General features: G+C 48.0%; 1 protein-coding gene across 1 annotated transcript in view; it reads right to left on the reverse strand.

Annotated features, from left to right (window-relative positions):
* Positions 1 to 21,208, reverse strand: part of LOC134550404 (store-operated calcium entry regulator STIMATE-like) — a 30,087-nt gene extending 8,879 nt beyond the window's left edge. The window contains exons 1-5 of the mRNA XM_063397076.1: positions 20,967 to 21,208; positions 10,164 to 10,212; positions 9,850 to 9,945; positions 8,037 to 8,158; positions 189 to 301 (exon numbers count right to left, since the gene is read on the reverse strand). Coding sequence (XP_063253146.1) covers positions 189 to 301; positions 8,037 to 8,158; positions 9,850 to 9,945; positions 10,164 to 10,212; positions 20,967 to 21,075 — 489 coding nt within the window. The 5' untranslated portion in view covers positions 21,076 to 21,208. The remainder of the gene's footprint in view (positions 1 to 188; positions 302 to 8,036; positions 8,159 to 9,849; positions 9,946 to 10,163; positions 10,213 to 20,966) is intronic.
* Between the last annotated feature and the right edge of the window lie 281 nt (positions 21,209 to 21,489).

Below are 21,489 nucleotides of genomic sequence, written 5' to 3' on the forward strand. Positions count from 1 at the left end.
CTAGCAAGAGAATGCACCAAAAGCCAAACCATTATGAAAGTCATATTTCCCAAAATTTAAGTGATAGCTAATGATTACAGAGTGATGTCAGTAAGTGTGAGGATTAAAGGCTTTCAATAATGGGAATCATGAATCAGGCAAAGCTGACAAAAAGAAACAATGGCTACAGCTAGAAAAATACTGCTTACCTTTGTCCAACCAGGGATAAGCAGGACAAGGCTAATCACAGTCTTCTCAAAAACCATAATCAGCAAGTAGAGAATACACTGGCCAATCCAGGCAGCAGCTTGTGGAGGGTCACCTGTAAAAAGGGAATATTAAATCTGGGACAGAGGACAGGAGGAGACAGCCCATGGGAAATCTGCCTCATGCTTGATATTGACCCTCCTCTCTGCAAGGACCAGTCAGTACATACACACTCTTCTATTAAATAAGGTAGATGCAAATAAATCATTAAAGATAAAACCTGTAATGTGCTCCCTGCCAAGCCTTATCCACATAGTTACACAGCTGCCAGAAACAGTTTGAAAATTTCAAGTCACCATTTTCCCTACAAGCAGTGTAACTTCTAGAATTATTTCTTTGTGCTGATGCAGTGAAGGGCTGGTTATGTGATACTGTCTGAGCAAGAGACAGAGCTTCATGGCCCCAGGTTTTAAAGCAATTCACTCAGAGAGATTCAATCTAATTAATTATGCATGTTTCCAATGGGGTACTCACCAAGAAATATGGAAAAGCATATTTGTATTGTTAACAACAATAATGGCTCTGTATCTATTACATGTGCTTGCTTCAGCCCTCTGTGAGCACCCTGCCAGCTGGTTATAACCTCTCCTGGCTCACCAGAATACCTCAGGTCTGCAAAACTGAGCCACTGTATCTGGCTCAGGAAAGCTGCAGCATTTCCTCTCACCACTTAAAGACAAAGATAACCCCTGGCAACACTTGTTCCCAGCACAGTCTGGCCAGAATTTGGAATTCCACCCGTGCAAGGGAACCCGTGCAGCTGGCACTGACAGATGCCAATGCTCGATGTGGTCAGGTGGCAGCAGGCTGGGAGCTCTGCTTCACTTTTGTCCACTTTTCCCCACTTTTCAGCACAATTTGTCGAGATGTGGCAGGGGGAGGCAACACCAGCAGTCTGCAAAGGCCACATTTATCCACACTGACAAACACCCAGCAGCACATACTGGGATTTGGTAAGAGCTGGTGTCCAACCAAGCCCCAGCTCCATGAGGATCAGCTTCCCAGCAAGTGCAAAACAGGTGTACAGGTACATCTGTCCCTATTCTGTCATTTGACAGCAATGCACCACAACATCTGCCTCGTTGCAAAGCTGCAGCTAAAACGTGGAGGCATCCTGGTAGGGTCCCAGGTAGGATCACCTTGTGCCCCAAATTATTAATTGCTCAAGCCATGACTGAGAAGGAAGCAAAGAAGAGGAGAGGGAAGGAGTGGAAGGCTGAGGTTACAGGGATGAGGAGAGCAAGCAGAGAGAGCCAAACCAGCAGGAACTGCATGGAGGGAGGGCAGGAAGAGGGAGCCACGAAGGTTATGTGGAAGTACACCCAGCAGAGCCCGTGGAGGATTTCACAGAGAGGAATCTCCGCTCCTTGGCAGGCAACAGCTTAATGGGTGGTCTGTGAGGAGATGGGAGCAGTGATAGAGGCAGCTGGCAGCTCCAGGCTGGTGTCAGAGAGGCTTTGATCCTCCTGAAAGCCTCTTCCAATAGATCAGGATGCCTGGCTGCCTTTGGCACACACGTTGGGTCTAGTGAACCTTTTTTTTGCCCCATACCCGAAAACAAACCAATTCTCCCAGTAAGCCCCACCGAGTTAAAAACAAAACAGGAAAACAAACACATCCGTTGCATCCTTCCTGCATTTGAACTCTTTCCCTTCTGCTCTGTGTTGTCAGCTGTGCTCTGTCCCCCATGCAGGGACAGGACTGGCAGCCACAGCACCCTTAGTGAATCAGCACTTCCCTCTGTCATCTCAGCTTGTCCAAAAAAGCAGCAGCACGATTGAGATCTCTCCCAAATACCTGCCCCCTTGCAGGGACAGGTCACCACCATTCACCACCACAGTGGCCTGTGGCTCGTTGTGTTGCATTTTTGCTCTGGACAGCTCGAGGCAGGTTTTGGCTCACCAGGCTGATACACAGACCCTGGGAAAGATAACCTGCTTCTTAACCCATGGACTTGCCTGGGTATTCAGGACTTAACTTCCATGCCCAGCAGGGAGATCAGAGGGTGTTCCTACTCTTATTTTTCACTGCATCCTGATCTCCCAAGCACAGGAGGCTGTTCTGTACCAAAATGATTCAAGACAAAGGTGAAAACCAAACAGCAGCACGGCCCTTAGGGCTGCAAAGGTGACTTAGACACAGCAGCTCATTTCCACTTCACCAGGGAATGCAGCTGTCTGCTTCTTACCTCAGCAGGTGTGGAGTCATCCAAGGACCACTGATCCATCCCAGTGTCCATGATCCACTAATCCACCACCTTACACCACCAGTTCACCTAACTCTGACCAGTAACAGGAACGTTCAAGTCAACATTTTCTGAAACCTCATCAGGGAAGCTTTTGGTGTGGTTCCTAGACAAGCCCATAAAACAGATTGGCCCCATCTCCTCTCCCAGTAGGGAAAGGCTGGAAGACTGGAGCTGAGCTCATGTAAGTGCTGGTTTCCCACAAAAAGCTGGTCAGAGGCCTCCTCAGATTCAGCCTGATGTCTTTAATGGATCAAGTGCTGCCCAGAGGTGCCCTGCTCTGCGGATGGGAAAGAATTCTTCTTGCAGGAAGTGTTTTGAAAATAAATTCTAAATCTAAATAAATATAAAATATATAAAATAAATATAAAATACATTTCAAAATATAAAATATAAAAATAAACTCTCCTCTAAACCTTGAGGAGAGCCCACAAGACTTTCAGCCACACCAAGCTCCCAGCCAGCAAAAACTAATCTGCTGCTTGGAAAAAAAAAATAGAATAAAATAGATGTCCTCCTCTTTCCTACAAGGAAAGGAAAGCTCTGAACACAGCAGAGTGAGAAGACTAAGAGGTGACCTTATCACTCTCTACAACCTCCTGAAAAGTGGTTGTATCAGGTGGGTGTCAGTCTCTTTCTTTGGGCAGCACTGACAGAACAAGAGGACACAGTTTTAAGCTGTGCCAAGGGAAATACAGGCTGGATATTAGGAAGAAGTTTTTTACAGAAAGGGTAATAAAATATGGGAATGGTTTACCTGGGGAGGTGGTGGATTCACCATCACTGGATGTGTTTAAGGAAAGACTGGATGCGGCACTGGTGCCATGGTTTAGTTGAGGTGTTAGGGTTGGGTTGGACTTGATGATCTTGGAGCTCTCTTCCAACCCAGTAATTCTGTGATTCTGTGAATTGGTCTGAAGGATCTTTGCAGCCTCCACATCACACCTGTTGGGTGACTGTAAGTATCACACTCCCTCTGAACCCTCCCAGTTTCTTATCCCTGGTTCTAGCTGGGAGGGAACCCAGGACATCTCAGCTCTACCACACGGCGTCTACCACAAACCTCTCCCTCTAGTTTAACAAACACCCTCTGCTAAAACCTTCCTACAGCCATCTCCTCACAAAAATTAATATCCTCCTTCATCCACTCAGTTTTGACTGCTCTCCTCCAGCAGCATTCCTGGTGCTCCCCACCACCAGCAAAACTTCCTTGGAGCAGCCCAAGAACCGCAGGAGCCCGTGGCACCCTCACACAGACGTGTCACAAATTCCACCAGTGCGTGGGAGCCCAGCTGCTGGGCAGCCAGAGCAGCAGGGCTTGAGGTATTTGAGCTGTTACCACACAACAGGATTAGTTTTAATCCAGGCTGCCTAATGCACCGAGCTGTCAGCACAGCCCACATGTTACAGCTTTATTTACAGACTTCTGGGGACTTGTGCACACAGAGCAGGTAGGGAAAAAGCTCAACCACAGCCAAAGTGGAGGGATCAGGGGCTTGGAGGAAAGGCAAGTGTTTAAAAGCACTGGAAGTTGTACTGAGTGACAAGGTAGGGGTAGAAAAAGTCAGTAAAAACTTCTTAGGAGATACTCAAATGGTACCTCCAAAACCAAGGGATCTAATTATCAGTGTCAAGTACTGAGGGTAGGAAATAGCAGTAAGCTCTGAATTATGTGAAATGCTCATTTGGAGGGTAAAACCAGGTTTTCCAGGTTTTTAGAGATGGGAATGTGATGCACCAGAGCAGCCAGAAGGGTCCAGTGGACACTCCAGACCCTCTCTGGCATTTTCTGCACCTGAACTAAAATGATTGAAACAGAATGGTGTGGGTTGGAAGGAACAGGGACACCTCCCACTACACCAAGTTGTTCAAAACCCATCCAACCTGGCCTGGAACACTTCCAGGGATGGGGCATTCCCAGCTCCTCTGGACACCCTGTCACATGGCTGAACTGGAGAAAACTGAGAGAACAGCTGGAATCTGTCCCCAGGTGTGCAGTGTCACTGCTCTGGATCCTTGGTCCCTGAGGAGATTCAAACTGCAGGAACAGTGTTGCTGTCACCCAGAGGCTGCACCCCTGCTCAGGGCAAGGGACCCAACCACACACTCAGTCCCTGAGCAGGAACCTCAGCCCTCTCCTCACTTTTCCCCCCTGGCCCTGGGGATGGAAAAGCCCAGCAGGCTGAGGACAGAACAACCCCTCAGGTTAGAGCTATTTCCAGCAGTATTTCCTCAAGCATTAGCAGCCAGCTCCCTTGACTGCTCCACGACTGTGGGAATATTTGTTATGGAAATTTTGTACAACATCACCACGGGGCCAAAAGCAGCCTACACAGGTCCTCAGTTAAACTCAGCAGCTGGCACAGAGCATATTCTCTTAGAACTAAATTTGACCAGCAGAGTTCAACAGGCCACTAAACAGATTTTGAAGGCCTCCAAGCAAGATGCCTTTCCATTTCCAGACACTGAACGAGCACAAAGCATCAGGCTTAGATAGCCAGTGACCACAGCTACACAAGTCAACATCCAGAGGGACATTTTCCAGTGAGAACACTTTTCCTCCCCCTCATTTCTTATTGCTCCTCCAGAAAAACTTACTTGCACACTGCAGGAAATCTCTCTCTCAATGCAAATTCATTGCATTTGCTTACTTAAAAAAAATATTGGGGTATTTCTAAAGTAATCCTGGAGAATTATTAAACACAATTAATATGTCAGGACACTGCAGCCATACAATGGTGTTCTCTAGGGACCTGCTCCTTGCCATGAGGAGGGAAAAGAGAGCTGGACCAGTTTGGAGATGAGGCACAAATTTCAGTCAGGCTTGATCTGCACACCCTGACTGGAGCCAGCACTTCCCCTGCTCAGTCTGTCCAGCCCAGCAGCACCTCCAAGAGCTTGGGTATCCATCTCCCACACCTTTTAAAGCTTAAACTCTGCTTTGTTCTCCTCTCTATGATGACTCCCTACAGGGACAACTCCTATAACCATGACCTGCTACAGCAATGGTGCATTTATGGAAGTTCACAGAATCATCACAGAATGGTTTGGGTTGGAAAAGACCTTAAAAATATCACCTAGTTCCAAACCCCCTGCCATGGGAGTTTCTCAGGGTCCCATTCAACCTGGCCTTCAACACCTCCAGGGGTAAGAGTTTGTTAGCTCTGAGTAGGTGTAAGGCAACCCTCGTTCCCCAAAGCCCACCTGTGCCAAGAACACATTTCCCCAGTCTTTGATCTTAGGAGCCAGGCACCCTGAGAGGAGACAGCACTCTCCAAAATGCAGTTCCCTGTGCTTAGAGGCAATTCAGAGAGCAATCAAGAGCTTTTGAGCAAAAGATGGAGAAACATAAGTGTGGAGGTTGTTAGTTCTAGGGTTCCAACACATAAGCAAACAGGAGCCTTTGATTCCCCACTAGCTGTAAAACAGGTCATTCCTGGCTGCAGCAGTGTTTGGCCATGAGCTCAGGCACAAGAGAGGCTGATCTCACAATGCCTGTTCCTGGGTTTTTGGAAATATGGAAGTAATTGATTTTTCTAAACAATTCTGGACAGCTGGATGCTTAAAATAGCAGCCTAGATTTAAGTGCTTTCCCTCCCTTTTACTTTACTTCTCCATTAATGCAGCTGCACAGGGGGAGCCAGCCAGGGCTGCAGAGGTAGGAGAAGCAACCCCAGAGCAGGAGGAACTGCTGCAGCCCACACCAAAGGACAACTGCAGTGGTTTGCATCAGCTGCAGGGATGCTGGAAGAACACTGCTGTGACAGACTGCCTCTTTTTTTTCCCTCCAAGTAGATGCAGGAAGATGGGTACTGGCTTCAGTGGGCAAAATCACAGCTGCTCTGTTCTGATGCCTGGAGCCATGGCACTGACTGCTGTCTGCAACATGGATTTGGTGATCCCCTGCTTTTCTCCTCTGCAGGACTTACATTGCTTCCCTCAATTCTCCTGAGGAGCAAAAGTCTGCTACAGCAATTAGCCCAGAAAATGAATCATATTCCTGGAGCCTGCACCAAACTGTACAAAGTTTACAAGTGCCTTCCCAACTGTTTTGGAAGTTACTTAACACCAGAGATGAGGATGGGAGTGTTTTCCTTCCCCAGCCCTGCCACAGGATTGCCTTGGACATGTCACTTGGCTCCCACCTGAATTTTCCACTGGGGTCACTCTGGCCAGAGACCTGCACCACGAACTGTCCTTTATGGATGAGATATTTAACCCCCAAGCCAAGAACCAAATTCAAGCAACAGCACAAACTTGGTTTTTAATAATGAAAGCAGGATTTTCTCAAAGGAGGGAGCTGTTTCTGTGGACTAAGCCAGCCCTAATGAGGGGCCAGCTACAGCTCAACAGAAGTTCACCACTGCTCTGCCAAGACACTTTCCATGTTTTTTGCTTCTGCTCAACTGCAGACGTGGCACACAAAGCTGAAGCTGTGTCCTGAGGTGGTTGGGCTTCCAGTCCTTGTTGCTCCAAAGGGGAAAAACTCCAGTTCCTGAACTATCTGGATTCTTCTGCTGCCTCACCTGACTGGCTTTAGGGATCTATTATAAAGAAGGAGCTATTAGGGAAAACACAAAAGGTAGTCCCCCCACCAAATGCCTGCTGTCAGGATGCTGACACTGCCCTGGAGATCAGCCTTTGAAGCCACTCTCAGGTTTGAGGAGAGCCAGCCCTGCCACATCACATCATCTCATTCCCTGCCTGTAGCTGCTTCTGCTGCCTCACAAACCCAGCCAGGCCCTTCATCCTCTGCCATGACCCATCTGCAGAGGCTGAGTAACTCCACAAGGCAGTGGGGTCTCCAAACTAATCCTAGTTGGGTCCAAGTTTCACCAGCTCAGATGCCAGACCAGCTACTAAAACCAGAAACAAACAAGACTAACTTCAGAGCAGATTTAATGAATAACATCTTAAAAGCATGACTGCAATTTTTATGAATAAGATATATGTCTGAAATATGACTGAATTTATCTGTACATTTGATGTAAGTGAAATAGGCAGAGCATTGATTTTTCCCTTTCCCTCAGCTTCTCCAGGAAGCTGGCTGTGCTCTTTTGGAAGGGAACTGCCACCCTCTAGTGGGGCTGGCTGAGAGCAGCTTTTTGGAAACGTTTGCTCCATCTCAAGGCAGGAATTTAAAGAGAAAGAGGCCACACTTGAGAACTCAGATTTTGGGGTGACAACGTGCCTGGCTGATCCCTGCCACAGCTCAAGGCAAATGCAAGAAACTCCATATTCTGAATGGAAATATAGGGAAAAACCCACAGCAGAACCCAAACAAAGAACCCTTCACACTTTTAACTTACCATGTGGATGTCCTGGGCTCTATTCTACACCCAAGAAATGCTCAGCTTTTCCTCACCACCCTGCTACACTCCAGTGGTTCCAGCATTTAACTCACCCTCACGAGCTCCTTGAAGAAGGGATAACAGAAGGCAGCTGCCCCCATTTCAGCCCCAGACTGCAGTTATTGCCATTTTCTTGTCCCCATTCCCAGCTGGGAGCACACCAAGACCCTCTGGGCAGAGCAGGGGACACCTACCATACTCCCCAAAGACCAGGTATGTGTACTTCTTGTGCTGCACCATCCACGAGACAACTTTCACACCCAGCCAGATCAGCAGCATCCCCAGCGTGGCATCCAGGATGAAATTAATAAGGTAGCTAAGAGCAGAGGAAAATTCAGGTTTCAGCTGTGTTCTTAAGTCTTATTCAAAATCTTTAATTTCGTAATGGAAATTAATTTAACCCCCCCCTTCCCCCAAGATTTTAAATAACCCTGCTTAACAAGCCAAACTCACTTCCTTTCTCTTTTATTGCATTTTCTTAAACCTTACCAGCAATTTCTTAGTTTAAAAGCTTGTTCAGGAGAAAAGGAACACGCTCCACCAACTCTCTGGCACTGCTCATTTATTCATATAGCAATAAATATTTCTTAAAAGTTACCCCCCAAAAAGAAGGCTTTCCATTTTCAGCATCTTTTTTTCTTATTATAAACAACAAAATCTCAAGTTTCAGAAGAACCAAACTGTTCCAGAATTTGACACAAGAAAATGGCAGCTTTTTGGGCAGCACAGCTGCTCTACAAACTGGGCAGCAGAAGAGGCAAAAAGTCCATTTTCCTTCACAGCTGCAAGAGGCTCCCAAAAAGAGACACGAACTGAGAGGAAAGTTTTGGGAGAGGTGATGGGCCCTGGCTCAGCAGGAAGAACCCTGAGGTCCCAAAAAACTCAAGTTCAGGTCCCACTGCACATCCAGGAGCTGAAGCCATCCCTGCCAGGAGATTTTGGCTCAATGGATTTGAGGTCTGCAGCTCTGGATGTTGAAGTATCACTGGGCAGAGTGCCAGGGGCAGGAGACCTGCAGGGACCTTGTGGGGATTGCAGGGTCCAAGCTCTAATCCAGGGCTTGGTATTTTAATGAACTTCAAAAAGGAAAAAAAAAATCACATGGACTAATGTGGTTTTTTTATGCACTTTTCCATTATTGCAATATTTTCTGCCAGATATCTACAGCATGAAGAAAATGCCAAGCACAAGGCTACAGCAGTGAACATTTCCTTTTCCAGAACTCAATGCTGCCTCTGAACCAAGAAACTGGAAAAAAAAATAAACAATCTGCTTTTGATATCCACTCTGAAAGCATGACATTAAGTTTTTCTACATCCAAGAGCTCAGGCTGGCTTTTTACAGTTTCCAGCTGCTGAAATCAGAGCATTCCATACAAACATGAGGCTCTGGTGGTTTCTGCTGGGCAGGACACAGAGTATGAGCCTCAAAGCCCAGGGACAGGGCTGCAGGGTTTTAAGCTGCCTGGTTCAGGATGACAAGTCAGGCAGTGCAGGGAAACATAAAACACACATCAAAAATAAACAACATGCCCAAAGGGCACAGCATAAGCATGAAAGGGTTTGTTTTGAAACACTGTCTGTTTAAAAAAACAACAATACATCATTTGAGAGGTTATGTGCAGCCCCAGCCAAACTTGTGCCTGCTTAAAGAAACATGTCAAGGTGCAGCACTTTAATACAAAAAAAGGAGACGGGTCAGGAGGCTTTAAGGAGCATTTTGAAGCCCAAAGGAGCTTTTCAGAGATGAGGTTAATGCTGAAACTAAATTTTTACCTGCAAAGCAGCTGAAGTAAAGGTGGCAGTTCTACATTAAGTCTGAAGTTTGGTTTAGAAATCCCCCAAACAGGACCAGCAAAGAAGACAGGATACCACAAAAACAAGCTCAGCAGGGTTTACCCCCATGCAGTGCTTCAAATGGATCCCTTTCCACTGTTTATGACCCTTCCCAACACAATTCTCCCTTTGACACACGTAGGGCACAAATGCAAGTGCCTTGTGTACTTACAGAGAGCAAGGGTCCTCCTCAGTGAGATCAGACAGAAAAACATTGGCAAAGTGGATGAAGAGAGCACCTATTGCTTGCTTGGAGGTATCATAAAACCTGGAGGAAAAAACAAGGTTTTCTGGAGGAGTTATGCAGGTTATTTTATTTCTAGGGAACGCCAGCTACTTTATGGAGGTTTCTCTGGGAAACAGCAGCACATTCCATTTTACAATTAAATGTCATGCAGGATACACAGGGGGCCTAGAGGATTGTTAATATAAGAGAAAAAAATACTATAAACACAGTCTTTTCAAGATTCAAATGAAAAATCTCACCATATCCTCCAGGGACGCCTCTCTGCCTTTGGCTCCTTGAATCGTTTCACTGCAAAGAGAATTAGGGAGGTTACATTACCCAGATGAACCACTCCATGTGTGCACTCACCCTCAGCCAAAAAATCCTGCAGGACCCTCAGCATTTGCAAGTTGAAAGCTGAGCAAAGCCCCAGGACCCCCCCAGGGCAGTGGTGGAATCACTGCCCCTGGAAGTGTGGAAAAGACACAGATGTTGTGCTTAGGGACAGGGGCTAGGGCTGGGCTTGGCAGGGCTGGGTTAATGGTTAGATTTCGTGATCTTGGGTGGCTTTTCCAACCACAGTGATTCCATGATTCTATTCCCTGCCCTGGGGGCAAACCAGCCAGAGGCAACGCCTGCACCCACGGGTCATGAGGAGGTGTTTGGAGAGGGGTGTGTGCTCCTGGCACCCCTGAAATTCCTGTGCCATGGGAAATGACCCAGGGAATGCCAAGGGAGGGGTCAGCACTACCTACCAGCCCTAAAAACCCTTCCAGGCAACCTGAAATTACAGCAGTGGCAGTGGAGGAGTCCTCATTCCCTGAAAACACACAAGGTCAGGGAACTGCTCTGTCCTCTCCAGCTGCCTTTGAGAACTCAGGCTGCCCTCAGAGGGCTCCTGGGCTCCTTCTCCTGGGAAATGCCTTCCTGATCCAACAAGGGAGGATGCAGGGACTTCCCTGAAGGAGCCTTGACATTTCAACAGTGCAGCTTTGTACTGCTTTTGCTGGCAAGGTGACAGGGCAATAGATGAAAAGACAAGGGAGATAGGACAGTGAGGAACTTTTTTCCACTGAAAGAAGAGACATTTAGATTGGATATTGGGGAGAAATTCTTCCCTGTGAGGGTGGTGAGGTACCAGAACAGGGTGCCCAGAGAAGCTGTGGCTGCCCCACCTCTGGAAGTGCCCAAGGCCAGGTTGAACTGGGCTTGGAGCAACCTGGGATAGTGGAAGGTGTCCCTGCCCATGGCAGGGGGTGGAACAACATAGTCTGTAAGGTCCCTTCCAGCCCAAACCATTCTCCAGTCCTGTGATCTCCCCTAATCCCAGGACTTCAGTCAGGCCCATGCAGGGGTTTGGTGTCTTTTTTCCACAGAAAACCAGCACTGCAATGACCTGATCCATTACTGCCACTAATGAGTAACAAGGCATCACTCAAGTGACACCAGGCATTGCTGCAGCAGTTTGTCCTACCCCTGTCCAGAAAAAAACCCCCTTGTTTCCCTCATCCATCTGAATCCCACCATGAGATATCCCTGCAGCAGTGACTCCCATCAGCACACATCCATCACCACTGATGCCCTTCAAAGGCCAATTTTCATTTCACCTACCCACAAGCACCCATGGAGTAACCAAGTGGCCAGAAGTGTTTAAACCAACCCTCAGCTCATGGGGGCAAAGAGCACAACGCTGCAGAGAAGCTGTTGGAGGGGTCTTCAGGCCACCAGGCCAGCCAGCTGACCACCAGCCCAACCACAGGAGCACCAGGGGTGGTTTTCATGATTTTCTTAATGAGAAGTGACATGTTATGTATCCACAGCCACTCAGGCTAGAAATACAGTAATTCAGTGTGATAAGATGACAAGTAAGAGGTAAGAAGTTAATGGTGTGGTGCCTTGTTGAACACAGCTTGTCATGCCTCATTAGATTTAAGAGAGTTATCTGAGACTGTGTAATTATCAGAGACAGTAAAACTGTTGTATTAAAGATAAAAGCTAGTATTATAGAGAAATAATTAACTGCTTAATAGGGCATTTACTGTGCAGAGCTGCAGCAGGCTGTCTCCAAATTAAACCAGAAATCCAGCCAAGATTACCAGAGCTTAAAGAGGGAGCAGAGTTGTTTGGTAGCTGTGACCCGAGGTTGGGGGGGATGTTAAATCCACACACAGCAGCAGCACATCTCTGAAGGCTCCAGGAGATGATGGAGCCCTCCAGGAAGCAGCACTTCTGTGCTTAGTGAGCACAGCAGGGCTCTGGAGACTGAGCAGCAACTGCAAAGCTTCCCTCTCCTCTTCCAAATGCTACAGAGAGCCAAGCCATGGCCTGCACAAGCACAGGCTCAGCTGGATCACCTTGGAGAAAGGCTAAAATCTCCTCTGTTCTTCTCTAAATGTGTTTCCATTCACTGCAGTCCACTCAGTTTTCCACCAGCTGTAGGTGGGTTTTTACCCTTGCTCAGACAGATCTGTCCAATCCTTAATATCTACTTTAAGGAAAGTTACGGATGCGTCAAGGAAAAAAAAAAAAGTGATATTTGAATTCTAGCACCTATGGCCAAATTAAACTCCATAAAAACACCTGAAACAAACTGAAAATGTAGTTTACCACACACAAGAATTACACAACATGGAAGAGGACCCCCATTCAACTAGACTGAAAATGAGACTGGAATGTACCTGGTCTATCAGGAATTTGTCTTCCCAACAATGTTCCCAACCACAGTACTGAATACTTTAATGCTGCTTCTCTTCTCAGCTTTGTCCAGGTGCAAAGCAAGATGCCTTGTGCAGGGAAGCAAAGTCACTGCACATCTTGGAAAGAAATTCTTCCCTGTGAGGGTGGGGAGGCCCTGGGACAGGGTGCCCAGAGAAGCTGTGGATGCCCCTGGATCCCTGGAAGTGTCCAAGGCCAGCTTGGAAGGGGCTTGGAGCACCCTGGGATGGTGGAAGGTGTCCCTGGCCATGGCAGGGTGGGACTGGATGACCTCTGAGCTCCCAACTGTTCTGTCATTCTGAGATTTTGTAAGAGCAAGGAGCAGGGGACCCAGGTCTATCCCATCAAACGTGAGCAGAGCACCACTGGGACGGTGCCTGCCTTCTTCAGGGTCTGCCCACTCCACCCCTCCTTGGCTCCAGCAGCTGCAGACACAAAGCTGTGAAGCTGAACCAAAAGGGAAGGAAGATGAGTGACAATTTGGAAGATCCCCTGCCCACGGCTGAGAAAGGACAGGGCAGGAAATAAAACACTCCCCAGCCCTTCCTCTTCAGTCAAGGACAAAAAAGATCATAGATGCTTGAAATTCCCTCAGAACCACCAGGCTGGGTGGAAGCTGACATCTGAATGAGAACCTGTTAAATGTTAAAAGGAAAAAAAAATAAATTGCTGGAGTCTTTCAATATGGATCTGGAAACAGTCAGAAAGTTAGAAGATAAAAGCACAATGACAGCTGTCCTCACTCTTTTTCCAGGGTAATACAGAGGTTAATATTCATTATGGTATTCTCTTGATGCAGTAGAAAGGGGACAGACAGCTTTGCCTGCCCTAGACAAAGACAAATGCTGTGAAAAATAACCAGAGCTTGCCACAGTCCATGTCCCACAGCCTACTTCTGCTTTTAAACAAATTACCTGATTCTAATAATTAAGACAAAGACTGTAGCAACAACATCCCTATTCTCTTGTGCTGCTCCTCACCCGTGCTGGAGCATCCTCCCTGCCTCCCCCATTGACCCCACACTGCATTCAGGCAGATCTGCTGCAGATTTGTGCATCAGCACAGGTAAAAACCCCTAATTTAAGCAGAATTAGCTGCAGCATCAACCAGCTGCTGATCAGCTAAAGCAAGTCAGGTTTCTACAAAATTATAGGGGGAAACTTATTTCCCTGGGAGATGGTTAGACATGCTTGGCTGAGAGCCAGACCACCTCCCTGACAAATCTTCCTGCAATTACCCACAGGATTGTGAAGCTGAGGTTTGGGAGGGAGGTGTTGACTCAACAGGCAGAACTTTTGGGATTTTGATTTACAGGGATCCAAGCCTGACCCCACTGAGCTCAGCAGCAGGCCTGGGGAATGGATACTGAAAATGAACCTAACATGAGAAGCATTTTTAGATGCGTTAATATACCTAAATTGGGAAAGGCCCATCAAAAATAAAGTCTGAAATGCCCCAAACTGGTGATACTGCTGCCTGCTTTTAAGAAGGGATTAAATGGACTGCCACAAACCCCATCTCCAGGGACACATCCCACTAGCAAGAGGGTCAGGACTTTATTTCTGGCCTGTGCCAGAGAGGACTCAGAGCTACTGTACCAGGGAGGAAACAGCAGCTCTTCCCCTGCCCAACCTCTGTGTTATTTTCAGCAGTACAGTCTCCAATAACACATTTCAACCTATTTTGCAGGACACACCCTTTCCCAGGCTCTTTCCAAGCCCCAGGCAGGAAAGAAGCCAAGATGCAGGATACAGAGCCAAAACCCTGGGGTCTGCACTATTCTTAGCCTGAGCATGCAGCCACTCAGACAGCTCGACCCCAGACACAAAGGGAGGAAGCAGCAGCCACTGTTTGCAGGGAGCAGCCAACATGCTGCTGGCCAGGAGAGTGTGAAACTTGTATCCCCCATCACTTCAGGGAGCTGCAAAAGTTCTGGTTTTCCTCCTCAAAACAGCTGTCAGTGGTTTGATGACATGGACTGCTGCTGATTTCCATCCTCAGGTCTGAACTAGGTGGATTTAATCATTCCCTCCCAAAGTCTTGTATCAGTCCTACAACAATGAATGCACCCCTAGCAAATCCGGCAGAGGATGGGACAGAAACTGAGTTTGTGTTCATGGAATCACAGAATGGTTTGATTAGAAGGGTCTTTAAAGACATCTTGTTCCAACTCCCTGACATGGGCAGGGACACCTTCCACCAGACCAGGTTGTTCAGGAGCCTCAGCTGGAACATTTTGTCCCTCTGGAGTCTCCAACTGCCCCAATGAAGGACACAGAGCATGCTGGCATGGCTCAGTTTTGAGCTCTACCCTTTGTATCTTATTTTTACCCAGATTTTTAAAGCTGTTATTTTAGCCAAGTGCCAGGTGGTCACCAAGCAAAGCTGTGAGATAACAAGCACCAGTCGTGCTTTGAACACTGAGGACAGAACATATCTGCTGACACAGCAGGTCCAACAGGACACCTGGACTGAGGCTGGGAATCCTGGAGGAGGCAGCTGGGACTCCCTCCATACAAAGCATCACTACATTGCAAGCCAGTCCCTTGAAAAATGGAGTTTAGAGAAGGAAAGAGAAAAGTAAGACCATAAAATCCAAGATCATTAAGAGAACATCACCTGAAGAACAAAGTGATGCACAAGCAGTTGTCATAGAATCACAGATAGTTTGGGCTGGAAGGCACCATCATGATCACCTACTTTCCCCTCCCTTTTAGCATTAAAGACAGCATTTTATCCAAACCCAACTTTTATCATTAAAATCTCTCTGCCATACAGTTTTCCCTACAATTTCTGTTAAAAAAAAAACAGCTGGGAATTTAACAGACTCCTTAAAGCTTTGCACGCTCCACCTCCTAATTATAAAAGCCCAATTTCCCTGCACAGTTTCTTGTCGCGTTTAGTTGCCCATAACATCAACTGCTCACACGTTGCAGAACCAACCCAGCCAGGTGCAAGGTGCCCGTGGATCACAGGTAACTTCTCATGAAGCTCTGCCCTGCCAGCTCATTCCTCATCCTCCCCAAGCCCTTTGTTCTCTCAGAACCTGGAGCCTCCCATCCCTGCTCAGCTTGGCCGCTCCAGGGGTGACAGCCGAGAAGAGGTCAGAGCAATCACCAGCTGCAATTCTAAAGCTCTGTGCAAAGCTGTGTGCAGCTTAATGAAGCACACCGAGTGCTGCACAGACCCTCCAGCCCACAAAGTGCAACACGTGTTCTCCAGCTCACCCAGTTTTCAGATGTACTGAAGCAGAAGGAAAACGTGCTGAGAGTCCTGCCATGTGCAGCTCCGTGCTTAACCCACAAACCTACATGTAAATCAGCAAGGACCCCAGCCTCACACTGCCACAGACAGTTAACCTCTGTGGTTTTGTCTCTCTCCAGAGGGAAAAGCATTTACAGGGGTGAAGTTGGAATTTAAATGTTCTTATGTGTGAACAATTAAAACCACACACAGTTATGCACTTGTGTGATAGCAAGTGAAGTCAGCAGAGGCTGTTTTGAGCATGCTAAGCCTGCAGTGGTTTTGGGCAGATGTATTTCAGAACAGAATGAAATCTGGACAGATCAAGTGCTCTAGCATTTGCCTCTTCTTTTTCTTGACATTTTTTCTTGACATCTTTTTCTTTTCTTCACGCTTCTACCCACCCTTATGAGGTATTTTCTGTGTGAAGTGAAAACACAAACCAGAAAGCACTCGGGATACTGCTGAGGCACAGAAACAGCACCTCACTTCAAAGTGTGCACAGCAACCACCCTGAACTTAGCACAGGATGGTCTGAGTTGGAAGGGTCCTCTGATGGTCATCTCCTTCCAACCCCCTGCCATGGACAGGGACACCTTCCACTAGACCAGGCTGGTCAGAGACCCATCCAACCTGACCTTGAATGTTTCTAGGCACAGGGCATCCATCATCTCCCTGGGCAACCTGTTTCAGCATTTCAGCACCCTCACTGTAAAAAAAATCTTGTATTTAGTCTAAATCTATCCTCTTTCAGTTTAAAACCAATGCCCCTTTTCCTATCACTACAGGGCCTAGTAAAAAGTCACAAAAGCTGGGTTAAATTTGGTTTATCTGGTGGAGATGAGTGCAACAGCTTCCGTGAGTCCCTCTCAAAGTTCAGACACTTCTGGACACGAGGATGCTCTCTCCCTTTTCACCATCCAGGAGAAAATCAGCACTGAAAGCTCAGCTGGAAAATCCACAGGGATCAAGAAAACAGACCACAGGTCAAGGGGATACTTCTGATGTTCTTTAACAACTGCTTTCTACCACACAGATACTATTTCTTCCACAGGAAGTTTGGTAAATTCCTATTCTGTGGCTCTGCCTGAGGACAAGCTACTTGGAGCAGTGTCTAAAACACCATCTCAGATGCTAACAGAGCATCTCCAGCACCAAGTCCTGCCTAAGCTCAAGGCCAGATGTGCTGGAAGAGTGTGTCCAGCAGTGACATGCAAGAGGAGAGAAGGACACTGCTGTCACATGAGGCAGGATCAACACATCTTCAAAAGTAAAGCTGAAAACCAGATTTCCCACTGTGCTGTGAGGGCTCAGTCCAGTCCAGCTCTCCTTGCCTGGCAGTATGAGTGTTTTCCAAGAGCAAAATCTATTTTCATACCAACATCACAAGTGCTACTACACCTCATTCAGCAGCTCAGAGGGCTGCCAAGACTGTTTGAGAAAAAGCTGGAAGAGAAACAAATGTTCATGCATGTTCTCAATGCTGTTTGTGGTAGAGAAAATGAGTATACCAGCTCCAGGGAAAAATTTTTCCATTCTCAATGGAGACAAAAATTCTTCAACTCCCCAATTAATTTCCCCTGCACTCTAGTTAATTCACAAAGAAGGCTATGGATGTCATTTGTACATAAGATCTAAAAGATCTTCCGTCATTTTGAAGAGTTTTGCTGTCCCTTGGACAACTTTTGCTAGTCTAGAACCCCTTCCTCAAAAAAAAAAAAAAAACAAAAAAAGAAAAAAAAGAAAAAGGTGTCAATGAATAGCAGCAACTGCAGGGACTCAGCCCTCAAATGCACATCCAGCTCTGGCAGCTGAGATAACTGCAATGAGCTTTCTTCACTAAGCTGAGTGATGCTCAAGGAAAAACATTACAAACTGCTTCAGATGAGATTGCACAATTATCCCCACTCCTCAGGGCTGTGACCTCCCCAAGGGGATGTTCTTGCACAGGAATCCAGATTGCCACACAGCTGCTGGGCTCCTCTGCCTCTGCTCTCCAGGGTTTGTGTCTCAGTTCTAGGATGTTCCTCACAGCCAAAGTGCCTCCAAAGCCACCCCAGGCAGGTGGAAAGGGTGACACCTCTTTGCCATTTGACTCCCAAATGGGGCAAAGCTGCAACCAGAGCAAGCCCTGGTCAGACTGGGATTAGGCTTGACTACAACCCTTAGGACCTTGCTGGAAAAGCAAGAGAGTGTTTGTAGGCTGAAATGAACTGTCATCAGTACTGCTCATGGGAGATGACAAAATAATAAAACCCCACTCAGCAGCTGTCCTCACTCCCTGCTGAGGCTGGGCATCATTTCCCTCTGGGTCCTGTTTTCACCACTCAAAGGTCCCATTTCACAAAATCCACTGCAATGGGGAGCAACCACTCCCCACTCATCCCACTCAATCATTCAAGACTAATTTCCTCCTCCGTTAGATTTTTCTACCAGGGTGGCAGGAGAGAATTTTTTCCACAGCCCCAAGAAAGACAAATCCACTGACACAAATTGCTCTGATAAAAACAAACTTATCCTCCCTGCAATGGCCATGCTTGGGACCCACATTCTGGAGGGATGTTCTGAGCACATCCCATGCCTACACACCTGCAAAACTTTGCAGAATGCCACATTATTGTTAGTCTGAGTTCCTCTACGTGTTCTGAAGAGCTCTAAACAGGATCTGCACCATTTGGAAATCTTTTCTATCCAAATCCAGGTGTTCCTATAGCTGAGCTGGTACCTTAAAGAAGAAGGAATGGAAAAGGCATTGGGTTTGGAAAGGTTTGGGTTTGGAAAGGAATTTTGTAACATGGTTTCGGGTTGGGAGGGACCTTGAAGAACATCCAGTTTTAAACCTCTGCCATGGGCAGGGACACCTTCCACTAGCCCAGGTTGCTCCAAGTCCCATCCAGCCTGGCCTTGGACACTTCCAGGGATGGGGCACCCACAGCTTCTCTGAGGAACCTCTTCCAGGGCCTCACCACCCTCGTGTTTCCACTTACTAAGCCATGGCCTGCAACATCCCAGCAAGGCAGAAATCACAGTAATAAACCAACAGAAAAACACACCAAGAATGTCACAGTACTGAAGGAAAGAAGTATCAAAGGACTGACTCTAACAATAGCAACATCCTAAATTTTACATGATGTAGTCACCCAGCTGGGACTGCCTGGCTGGATGCAACACAACCAAAGTTCCCAAGAAGTTTTTTGTCTCAGCTCCAGAGGCTTCCATACCCCCCAGACACCAGAGACTTCTTCCCACAAGGCTGCCAGCTGAATGTGCCACAGAAACAACCCAAAAGCTGCAAGCTGCTACCCTTTCTTTCTATATATATTTTTAATATTTTTATATTTAAAACTGTTGGTGAGCCCATCACAACCACTGCGGGTTAGGAGGCAGCACACCAAGAGCCCCTCCAGCAGATCCAAGAGAGCCTCCAGCTGGAAATGTGTGCCTGGGGCACAGATAAGGACCAGCTGGGGTGGATCAGGGACCACCAGCCCAGCTGCAGGCAGAGGAGGTGCTGTGGTTGCCATCCCAGGGCTGTAAACACATCTGCCCTCGGGGTCCCAGCCAGCAGTTCCTCCACAGCTGAGTCACAACAAAACCACACAGGATCAGCTTTTGGTTTCTCCTCATTAACCAAGAGGTTGTTAATGGTCACAGAAATATCAGCCCTTGCACCAGCAATTAGCTCTGGGTTGATTTTCTCTCAGGATTTACGTAGCCTCACCCACAGAGGTATTCCAACATGATTTACCGAAGTCCTTGATTTTATGGGACACCCCATGGAGTTTTATGAGACTATTAACCCAAAAACACACATCACTAGGGGGAACAGGAACAGGAAAAGAAAATAGCGCTATTTTTACTGTATTTGGTGAAACACAAGCAGTGGCACGTTGCAATGGGGCTGCTCCAGCTGGAAGAAGGTATCAGTTTATCCTGGAAGAACTTGTTGCAGTTTTCCCTGGCAGCCTGGCGCTAACCGCAGCGCTGGAGCCTTTGAAAGCGGTTTCCAAAACGCAAGAGGGGGGCAAGAGAACCTCAAAATCTGCAGCTACTTAGCCAGAAAACTTGGAAGTTTCGGTTCACTGTCACCACAGGCTTTTAAACAGGGAAAACAGATCGGGTTCTGGCATGTTGATTCAACTCGTGCTAAACCACTTAACCCCGAAGAGCAGCAACACACACATTGCTCTGAGCAAAACACAGCTGCAGCACAGAACAGTAAATTTTCACCACTCTTTCAGCCTTAGTGTTCCCCACCTTTTCAACAGGATCGCAGAATCACTGAGGTTGGAAAAGACCTTTAATATCATCAAGTCCAATCATTAACCCAGCACTGCCAAGTGCTCCACTTAAACCACGTCCCTAAGTGCCACATCCACAGTTAAAATGTCTTTTAAATCCCTCCCGGGACGGTGCCTCCACCACTGCCCTGGGCAGCCTGTTCCACTGCCTTCCCCTTCCGGGGAAGAAGCTTTTCCAAATATCCACTCTGAATTTTCTACAGTCTAACAACTTGAGGCTGTTCTCTCTGGACCTGGTAAAATCGCACCCCGGGGTGATTCTTCTCACTCCTCAACTGATTTCTCCCACCACCACCCCTTCCCAATAATCAGCAAAACACTTTCTCTCCCTAACCTCCCTCCCCAAGCCCTAAAACTTTACGCAGCTGAAGCGAAAATCGAACAAAACAGTAACGCAGCGCCGCGTCCGACACCCGCCCCGTTTCTGTCAGCTCCTCCCCGGCAACTCGCGGAGTTACACCAATAGTTTTTTGGGTGGTTTTTTTTTTTTTTTTTTACCCTTCATTAAAATTTTCTAAGTGACTGAGCAATGGCTCCCACAAGCGCAGCCAATTTTAACAGATTACAGCCGCGGCGCTTCATTACCATCAGATTAGGGCTGCGGACGGAGTTTTTCAGAAGGAGCATCTGGCGCTGCAGCCGCCGCCTCGGGAGCATCCCCGGCGCGTCCCTTCCTCCCGAACCCCGCCGGGACCCAGCGCAGAACTCGGCGTTTTTTAAGTGAAAAACACCCAGCCCCGAGCGGCACCGAGCTCCCCCCGGTCCCCCCGAGGGCAGGGGTGCCCCGAGCTCCCCGGTACTCACGCATGAGGGTGCTGAAGGCGCAGAGAGCCAGCAGCGCCTGCAGCAGCACCCCGAAGCGCCCCAGCAGCGCTCCGCTGCCGCAGCCGTGCGCGGGGCGGGGGGCGGCCATGGGGCTGCCAGGGGACCGGACAGGAGCGGGAGAAGGCGGCAGGAACCGGGAACGGGGATGGGAACGGGGATAGCGATGGGACGGGACAGCCCCGGCCCCGCCGCGCACAAAGGCGGCCCCGGCCCGCCCCCGGCCCGCCCCGCCCGCAGCGGCACCCGGGGCGGGGCGGGAGGGGAGGGACGGCACAGGGGATGGAGATGGGGACAGGGACAGGGGACAGAGATGGGGATGGGGACAGGGGACAAGGGTGGGGACAGAGTTGGGGATGTGGGAGAAGTTGGAGATGAAGATACAAAGGGGACAGAGGTAGAGGGATGGGGATGAGAATGGAATGGAGTTGAGTTGGGGACGGAGATAAGGATCAGGATCGGGACAAGGACGGGGACAGAGGTGGGGATGGGGACAGGGGACAGA

The sequence above is a fragment of the Prinia subflava genome, chromosome 4, assembly GCF_021018805.1.
Source record: "Prinia subflava isolate CZ2003 ecotype Zambia chromosome 4, Cam_Psub_1.2, whole genome shotgun sequence".
Lineage (NCBI taxonomy): Eukaryota > Metazoa > Chordata > Aves > Passeriformes > Cisticolidae > Prinia > Prinia subflava.